At 41.8% G+C, this 10,436-nt stretch overlaps 1 protein-coding gene across 1 annotated transcript; it reads right to left on the reverse strand.

Moving 5' to 3' along the window:
- Nucleotides 1–4,721: 4,721 nt before the first annotated feature.
- LOC120893203 lies at nucleotides 4,722–8,120 on the reverse strand. The gene is made up of 3 exons (XM_040294957.1): nucleotides 7,588–8,120; nucleotides 7,251–7,479; nucleotides 4,722–4,841 (listed from the first exon to the last, which is right to left on the reverse strand). The coding sequence occupies exons 1-3, from the start codon at nucleotides 8,118–8,120 to the stop codon at nucleotides 4,722–4,724; spliced, it is 882 nt and encodes a 293-aa protein (XP_040150891.1).
- Nucleotides 8,121–10,436: the final 2,316 nt, after the last annotated feature.

Genomic DNA, 10,436 nt, shown 5'->3' on the forward strand with positions numbered 1-10,436 from the left:
TCGCCATTGATCTTTTCCACGTCAAAGCGATCATGAGGACGAACACTGGTTACCTTATATGGTTCAAGGTACTCAGCTGCGTACTTCCTTCCAGGCCCGAACTGCGTCCGCTTAATCACCACCAGGTCGCCTTCGCGGTAAGTTGTAGCCGACCGCGCTCGTAAGTCGTACGATCTCCGTTGTTCTTCTTGGGCTTTCTCGATAGAAACCCTGGCACCAGCTCGAGTCTGCTCTCGTTGATCGTGATGCTGGGCCACTCGAATTTCTTCCATCAGCTCACCTAGTCGTAAATCTCCTTCGTGTCTCATCGGTACCCCAAACATCGCTTCAAAGGGGTAACACCGATGCTCTGATGTGGGCTAGAATTAATCCACCGCTGAATATTGGCAACGTGCTTATACCACTTCGCGGGATCGTTTACACTCATCTTTTGCAACATAGCAATAATCACTTGATTTACCCTCTCTACCTGCCCGTTCCCGCGCGGAACACCTGTCGTAACTTCCACACGCTCGATATCCTGATCCTCACAGTACCGCTTAAAATCCGTTGACGTAAACGCAGCCCCTTTATCGCTTATAATACGCCGTGGATTACCAAATACCTCGCTCTGTGTCGTTAATCGCTGAATTACTTCAAATGAATTCGTCGCTTTAGTAGGATATATCCAAGTAAACTTACTAAACGCATCAACTACTACAAACAAATATTTATACTTTTTCTCTGTAATGTCCATTGGACCCAAATGGTCTACGTGATACGTGTCTAACGGAACGTCACCTTTTGCGATTGGGTATAATAAACCGTCAACTTTTCCCCTTTTACGCTCTGCGAGGATACATTTCACACAACACTCAATCGTTTGTTTTATTTTCTCACTCGCATTTGGAATGTAAAACTCCTGTTCGATAATACCCTCGATCTTACGAGCTCCTAAGTGACCCTTTTCGTGTTTCCTACGTATCAAATCGCTTTGCATCCCCGATGGTACCACAATCACTTCCCTACCTTTCACTACTTTCATCAGCAGCCCATCGCACATGACAAAATCTTCAAAAGATTGCGTTTTTAACAATTCAATAATTGCCTTCGCACGCTCGTCACTTTGTTGCATTTTTCTGATCGCTTCTATCATAGGGTCGCTTTTCACAATCATCACCGGTGCCCTGCTCAACGCATCCACATGCTTCATCGATGAACCTGGCCTATGCACCACTTCATATTCATACTCTTCGAGCATCAAAGCCCATCTCGCGATTCTTGCCGACAGTTCTTTCGATTTTAAAGTATGCCCAAACGCTGCACAATCTGTAACGATCTTAAACTTGATGCCTAAGAGATACACACGAAACTTCTCAACAGCGCGAACCACCGCTAGCACTTCCAAATGATACGCACTATAATTCTTCTCCGCGTTTGATGTTTGTTGACTCATGAAGGCAACAGGATGAAACTTGTCGTCGTCGCTCTTCTGCATAAGCGCAGCACCATAACCGTACTTCGACGCGTCCGTATGGAGCTCGGTTTCGGCACTTTCGTCGTAGATCTTTAACACCGGATCGGTCACCAAACACCGTTTCAACTCGTCAAAACTCGAACGCTCCTCTTCACCAAACACAAACTCAACACCTTTCTGAAGCAAACTTGTCAAAGGCTTCGAAATTGTCGCGTAACCAGCAATAAATTTTCGGAAGTAACTCGTAAGTCCCAAAAATCTTTGCAGCTGCTTCACATCTTTCGGTTCCGGAAAAAGCTGAACCGATCGCAACTTACTCGGCGCTATGCGATAACACCCGCCGCGAATCACATACCCGAGATACTCCACTTCATCCTTTAAAAATTGCGATTTTTTCCAATTGAACTGCACACCGTTCTCACTCGCAACATTTAACAATTCCTTCAACGTTTGAAAATTACTTTCCTCATCTAATGAAGGAATTATTAAATCATCCACATACACCAACACACGCTCACTCTTGATAAATGCCCGAAACACATCCGCTACAAACCGGCTGAAACTCGCTGGACTATTGACCAACCCGAAAGGCGTTCTAAGAAACTCGTACTGGCCTGTGTGGGTAACAAAGCCTGTGTACCGCTGGCTCGACTTTTCCACAGGAACATGAAAAAACGAATTTTTCAAGTCAAGTGTGGTAAAAACTCTGGCTGACTTCAAGCGATCGATTTGATCTTCTATGTTCCTCATGGGAAAACAATCCTTAACCATTTTTCGATTAAGTTCGCGATAATCAACACAAACGCGTAAAGAACCGTCCTTTTTTCTCGCTAACGTTACCGGACTCGCAACATCACTCTCACTTTCTCGAATTATTCCCGCGGCTAACCACTCGTCGATTGTTTTCTCCAGCACCGCCTTTTCACCCGGAGCAAAACGCCTTGGCGACGAACGCACAGGCGTCTCGTCATGCAAAATAATTTTCGTCTCAACACGACTATTCACGTTTCCCGCAGGTTTGTACCCCGAAATAACCGCCTTTACTCTTTCCGAAAATCGAGGAGACACATCCAAATTGTCTTCATTGTCACACACAATAGAAAACATTTCATCCGTTGAACCATATGGCCTGACTTTGACACCCGCCGTTGTCATCGTAACTTCAAAATAGTTCAAGGAATCTCTGCCCAATACTGCATCGTAAGACATGCTTTCATTTGGCACCACAAAAAATCGCACACCACTAAAAACGTTATCATCCACCGTAACGTCCACCGTGAACATGCCGATCGCCTTTGTTCTCATGCCACCAAAGCCCTGGAACCACATCGAAGTATCGATCAGCGGTGATCCCTTGATTCTTTTGTAACAACCTATTGTCACCAAGTTTTGGTTGCTTCCACTGTCAAACAATGCCTTGACCGATGTTTTGTTCAACACGACATCAACCATGCCCACTGATTCTTCCGTCACGTTGATTTTCGCAGGAACGACGCTTTTGTTCCGCGCACACTCGCTCGCCTTATGACCGTACTCACGACACGAGAAACATTTCGGACCACCCTCCCGGCAGGCAATTGACAGCTAAACTGAAGGCACCGGAGGAGGAGAAACGGGCGCCCAACCGTGCATGGCTCAGGCGCCCAACGGAAGACATGATTGGGCGTGGGGGGGTACGGATGAAACGGACCTCCCGTTCTTTCGTGTATTGTTTACATTCGTTTATCCGTGTATTTCTTTCATTCGGGTTGTTTATCAACGCAGTGTATTTCAAATTTACCGTTACTTTATTGAAAAATAAAATATTCTAAAAATACACTATTTTTCATACAAACCTTATTCAGCGCACGAAAACGGGTATCACGGAGTTTCAACATTCACCTGTAATTAAATTAAAACATAAAACATAAAATAAGTAAAGAAAGTTATTTGCATTTCGTACAAATAAAGCGTTGAGAATGCAATACATTACCATTATCAACATGTTTGTTCTATTCAACATGTTCAAACAACATGTTGTAGCCGCCTAAAACAAACATGCCTCCAGTTGAAATGATAGTATGACGACGAACGTGCAGGAGTTGCGTCGTCATCGAGGGATAAGCCAGCTTCATCGTTTTGGCAGCATTCCGTTAACCAGATGTGATTGTCCTTCGTTATGAAGTGTAACTAACCAACCGTACATGATATGGCATTGATGAGAACGGCTTATCTGAAACTAAAGAAAAAGAATAATATCAGTCAAGTGCATTTCATGCTGATCATTCGTGATCGTTTCTTGGATGTGCAAAGGAATAATGGGGACATTTTTACATATTTTTTCATTTGCACGCTTCCTACTCGCACCAGTGTAACTAACACCCAATACTATGCCATAGATTTGGGCGCGTTTGTTACGTACCTGTGGGCCCGGCAAGTTTTTACACTCTCGGAACGTCACCTCTGTGGCTCAAACATCTGTGCTAGCATTTTCAGCATTTCAGAACCATTCGTCCTCCCGGCTTGCCGGTCCGTGTTGTTGGACAACTTCCGACGACAAGTGCAGTGCCATCGGTGGTTTCGGTTGCCATTCCTCGTGCCATCCGTCCTCCCGGCTTGCCGGTCCGTGTTGTTGGACAACTTCCGACGACAAGTGCAGTGCCGACGGTGATTTCGGTTGCCGTTCCTAGTGCCATTCGTCCTCCCGGCATGCCGGTCCGTGTTGTTGGACAACTCACGACAACAAGTGCAGTGCCTTCGGTGGTTTCAGTGGCCGGTCAGCGCGCACGGCTCAGTCAACAAAGAATGCCAGTTCGTGTTGTTGAACAGGTGAAGGTAACGGATGCAGTGTCAGCGCTGGTCTCGAATGCCGGTGATGGTAATCATCATCGGTCAACATTACCTGGTGTTGCTGCACCATTCCGTCCGTTAGGCCAGCAACATCGACAGCAACCGTCAACTAATACTGCTGCGCCATCATTGGTACCGGTTGCTGATGCTCTACCGCAGCAATCAGGCATGAAGATCGGTAGACAACAGGCATTGACGGGATCTGCAGTACCATCGATTGGATCGTTTGCCGAAGTTCATGCTCCGAAGAACCAGCGTGGTATGAAGACCACTGTTGTAAGACAACAATTACCCACCAGTGCTTCTGCATCGGTGATAGCGGCTGCAGGAGGATCTGTTTGTGTTGTGAGCCGTACACCAGCCAAAATGATCAGCGTTAATGTTCAAAAACCATCAACGAGTACTGCTATATCTGAGCAATCTTTTACCGGTGTTCCTAGCCAGATCCGACCGCCAGGCAAGATAGTTGATGGTGGAAACCAAGAGCCATCGACAAGCACCGGTACATCGAACATAAAGACTGAACGAGCAACTGGTAGTGTTGTGATAAATTTGCCTGAAAATATAACCAGGAAAAGTTATCAGAAACCGTCAACGAGTTCTGCTACGTTTTCGGTGTACGAACCTGTGCTGCCTTCGTCGCCAATAATGATGATCACCGACGATGAACACCAGACTGCAGCAGGAGCAAAGCAAACAGTCCTTTCAATTACTTCAACAGAGCATTCTGGAAGCTACTGCCCTCTTTGTCGGATGATGTTAATGAAAATAGATGCACGCAGCGCTCAGATATTGGTGATTTTAAATGAGCAGTCCACAATACTGAATCCTATGAAGGGTATAAGAAGAAATGCGCAGAGTTTGGCCATGGAAAAAATCGGAAATGAACAACAGTTTGATGCTTTTGAAGCAAAAATAGCTGAAGATGATTTTGCATTTTGCAGTTATACTCAAAGGATAGATGCAGATATCAGCAGCCAGGATGCCAACAACAGGATGCATGAGGCTTTAGACGTGTTGTTTGATAGGAATTTTCTTGCACGGTGTAGCTGGGAAGGATCGTCAGGAAAAAAAAATAGCTTTTAGTAAATACCGAAATAAAGTGCGCTTATTTAAGTCTATCGCCACAAACCACGTAGGAATAGAAGTAGATATAGAATATGTTAAAGAATATTTAAAAAGAAAACTGACGCATGCACCGGCAAGAGTAAACATGCAGGGAAATGTTAAAACAAGCTGCCATAGAAGGAAGAAATAAAAATATATTTATTTAATTAAATTGCTCTACCTATTCATAGTTGCCGTTACCGCATCGCCGTTTATATATTACATATTATTTATTGATAAAAATATTGCTTTTCCATTTTTATCTATTGTAATGTACTATTGCTACTATATTACAGCTTTTATCTATTCTTTAATAAACTTCGAAGCTGTCCTTGCGTCTGATAGAAAAACAATTTCTAAATCCTGAAATGGTGAAACACCAACGTAATATCTTGAAAATGAAATGAAAGATTGTAAAACACTTTACCAATTCATAATTAACCAAGAACTCAAACCAAATATACAAAAATACATACATTACATTAACATACATTTACATTTAAACATTACATTTAAATTCTTATAAACAATATAACGGCCAACCTTATAAAAGGTAAAGGTAAACATCCTTTTAGGTTAAGTCAAATTTTATTATTTATTTTCACTTAATTAATGTGTCTATAAGAGGTACAAATACATAATTACTATCATCAGTTTTAATTGCAACTAATTTACACTTTATATCTTCTATCAAAAATACCATCTCTTGTGTAGAAAGATCGTTCACTTCAGCTTCATAAATGTCTTCCATCAATGGCGAAGAACAGTATTTATCTGGACTAATTATTTTATCAAATGCCTTCCCGTAAATGTTAATAACAGATCCTTCTTTTGTTGCCCTACAATATTGAACAATGTAATTATCTTTTGTTAGAAACCAATTTGCCTGAGAAGTTGGATAAAATGTGGTATTTTAATTTACATACACTACTACTCCTTTTTTTACGTGTTCCAAATAAGGGTATGAGTTATTTCTTGCCGTTCGAGATTTCGAAGATTGTTCCGATATTCTATTTGCAGCCTGAACCAAAACCTGATGACCGTTTCGAAGTGAATTTTTAACATGAAATAATGTACCTTCAAAACGATAAGATGACATATTTTTAAGAACTCCAAATTTGTCCACATCTTCGAAAACATGTACCAAACTATGTACATTGCTAGTCAAACGGTGTTCACCGTAAATGACACCATACTCTACAACAAACTGTTTGAGAAGCCGGTCCGCTTCTGGCCAAAAATGTGTGTAAATTTCCGAAGAAAATGCTCTTATTGCACAAAAATACAACATATAATGTTTGTATTCCATTTCAGTTAATACATTTTTCAACACTATAAAACTGGCGTAATGTAAAAACATGTGATATTCAATGGCTTTCCATAAACCAGTGTCTTCAATTCGACGGAATTTGCGATGATATTCAGGCGGAATTTCCACCTTTTGGAGTAGCGAATTTATGTAATTCAGCGTTTCCGATGACCAACTGCGCCCTATTAGCTTTCCTGATTTCCATCCGACGATTAATGTTCGTGATATTTCAAAGTCTATCAAATGCAATACATCCGCGATAATAATATTTCGAATGATATCGATTGTCTTTAGATGCAGTAGAGGTGTTCTTTCTCGGTGGTGGTCACCATACTTTTCTCCACGAAACTCTTCATCCGTTCTTCTTGGTGCGTCTATCTTCGAAAAATACATCACTCGAGCTTTTTTATTAAATTGTCCTTCGACTGTACATCTCTGGCATCCCAGTTTATGATTGAAATAGGCAACACCTTTTATGAACGCTCGTGCAGGTGCGTCTGCGATAAATGCTCTAATAATTATTTTGATGGTCTTTTTGGCTATTTTTACACCATTATCTATCAACTCATTGAGCTCCTCCACGAGTGGACGAAGGTATTCATCTAAACTCTTCGGTTTAGATTGCCCATAAAAATTGCCAACCATCAACACAGGAACTTCTGGCATTTCGTGAATGCTCATCAGTATTAGCCAAAACTGTTTTCGGGTGCTCTTGTGCAACGGTAGTCCATCAATAAAGAAATTTAAAGAAAACTCATTTACTGTTGGTTGTACATCACTGCAAATAGAAAAAAATGCATTAGATTTTGTCATTTTTAACAGCCTTGTTAAACAATACGGCCTTTCCGATCTGCTCCTGAATAAAACAATATTATTGTTTACTCACCGGAAATAGTTGTGGAGAACCGATCGTACTCCCGGATACCAAAACTCTCCTCCAGCTATCGGTACTATTTCCTTTCCACACTGCTTTGTTCTAAGTAGTGTACTCGCATCTTTTGGTAGGTTAAATTCGGTTCGTGCATACAAAATAGCCAATAAACTGTTGAGTGCTTGGTGCGTCTGATATGTTTTTAGAGCCCAGTTTCTAATAACTTCCTCAATTGGCTCATCTTCCTTTGGGGAATCCGGTGCATTTTTCAACGTTATCTCGGATACGTCATCGTTGATAATTTCGCAGTCTTCATTGTTGTCAATCTCTTCGATATTTATCCAATCATAGTTGTGTTCTTCTTGATCAATATCTTGAGGACCACATACGAGAAGATCATGCACACAAATGTCCTTTTCATTAATTGCTGATGGGTTGCTGCTCATCCCAAAAGAACTATTTTCGCCAAATAACTCGGCCTCAAGCTTTTTGTTATCGGCTTGAGCAATTTTATAAGAGGAGCCTGTTTCACGCTTTCTTTTCATCATTTTCACACTTAATTTTCACAACACCAATTTCACAAACACAGCACAAGCCACACAAACGTTTCAAACTTTGGATCAATCAATCGGTCGACTGTTTTAATGGAACTGTACCTTTTATTCTATCACAAATCAGGAGGTACGAAATACACATTTGCTTTGGTAGCTTTCAGGTGCAATGCTTGTTTAAGATAAAAAATGTAAAATGGCTGTTGGTTTCATTTTGCAAATCAGTAACAGCCATCGCGTTTTTGCTCCTACCAATTATTGTACTTTAGTGCCCACTGTCAACCGTTTGACGATTGACACAGGTGCTAATTTCAAACGTCTTCCGTCTTATTAGCAGGAACAACGCTAACGATATTCCGGAAAATAAATAATGCTGTTGCACCTTAATATGATGATGATGATGATGATGATGATGACGATGATGATAAGTCCCACCTCTTACCCCAACACAGGTTTGAGAAGGACGAAAGTATCTATAAGATAATTCTACTCTAATAGTTGTTATGAAATAAAAAACGAGCAAGTGGTGGCTTCGGAAAACTCTCAGAGGAACCGTCCGAGTCATACACACACCCAAGATGACCAACATAGTTTCATCAAGAAAAAACGGGTCATACTCCATCGAATACAATAGTATTCCCTAGCATCCTTTACGTAGTCCGCCAAGAACCAATTCATGGATCCGGCGCACCACTTATCAGGACACAACTGCGACATGCATATGGCCAGTTCCACTAGTGCCAACCGCTGACTCCAGGGTCTCTGGTACCAACGGCTGGCTGCAGGGCACTACCTTCCGAAGCAGGAGAATTTAATGTATCCCTTACGTAGCTCGCCAAGAACCAACTAGTGGATCCGGCGCACTACTTATCGGAACACAACTGCAACATGCATATGGCCAGTTCCACTAGTGCCAATGGTTGGCTCTAGGGCACTACCTTCCGAAGCAGGTGAACCTAATGTATCTGGAATTGGCCACTTACAATCATCAATGAGTGAATCCTGTTGTGACCTCCCAGACCGTGTGCAAACCGTAAATTCCCCCAAATAGATCCCGAATGTCCACTACAACGCGCGCGTGTCTCAAACCTGTGTTGTCTCTTTCTTATATATATTTTTTCAATTTAAATTTTCATATATAAAGAAAAAATCTTATCATCATCATCAAGATCGTGATGACAACTGTAGTTACACATTACATAGTGACATAGGACATCTACACATATTTCACGTTACACAGTTTGCTTAACATAAATGACGCACTTACGTTTGAAATCAAATAAGTTTCTCGCATTCTTAATTTCTCCGGGTAATCTGTTGTACCGTTGAATTCCTTTGAAAAACAAAGAGTTTCTGGCACTTTGTGACTGCAAGTTGGGTACCCTCGGCTCATTAGCCCTGCGTGTGCAGTGCCGGTGGACGTCGTACCCCCGAATTATGCTCTCCCCCAGATACCCAGGCAACAGGCCTTTTAACATTTTAAAAATAAAGATCATGGTCTGGTATACAATCCTCTGCTCTACCGACATCCATTGAAGAATATCTAGCATAACACTGGTCGGCGTACGTCGACCGCACCCTAGTACTAACCTCATGATGCGATTTTGCAACCTTTGAAGCCTTTTAATTTGCCCCTTATTGCCAAGAAAAAGAATGGACGAGCAAAAGTCAAAGTGCGGCGATACCAATGATTTGTAGAGGTGAACTTTCCCAAAGAAGTCGAGATCCTTCGCCAATCTACTTATTACTCCACACTTCTTAGCCACTTTAGCGATGACCCAGTCAATGTGAGCGAGGAACTTTAACCTGTCATCTAGGATTACCCCTAAGTATTTAGCCTGTCTAACTCTTTCGATTCGTTCCGAATTTATCACAATAGATGGAGGTTCGTCCAATACACCCGCAGACATCACCATGTAACAAGTCTTGTTAATGTTTAAAGCCAGCTTTTAAAGAGCTTTTTTTTTAATTTTGGGAGTAACTTTATTGTTTCCCTCGTCAAATCTATTAATAATAGTTTGAACATTACTGTCCCCACTATTTGTCCTCTTCCTTTTTTTAGTGACCGTCGCCCATGATTCTAAATTTATTTCTTGCACTGTTTCGCTGGTTTTCATAGTGTCAGAAGTTGCACGCACGGCCACCTTAGACATTTTTGAGGCTTCTATAGCACTTAACGTTTCACGCAATGTTGTCTCCAACTTACGCTCCACTTGCGCGCAAAGCTCAGTTTTGAGAGTCTCGATTCCTCTCTCTAAAGCGTTAGATATCCACACGCTCACATTGACCTCTAAATCCCTCAATGTTTGTGCA

Source organism: Anopheles arabiensis, chromosome 2 (genome assembly GCF_016920715.1).
Source record: "Anopheles arabiensis isolate DONGOLA chromosome 2, AaraD3, whole genome shotgun sequence".
Lineage (NCBI taxonomy): Eukaryota > Metazoa > Arthropoda > Insecta > Diptera > Culicidae > Anopheles > Anopheles arabiensis.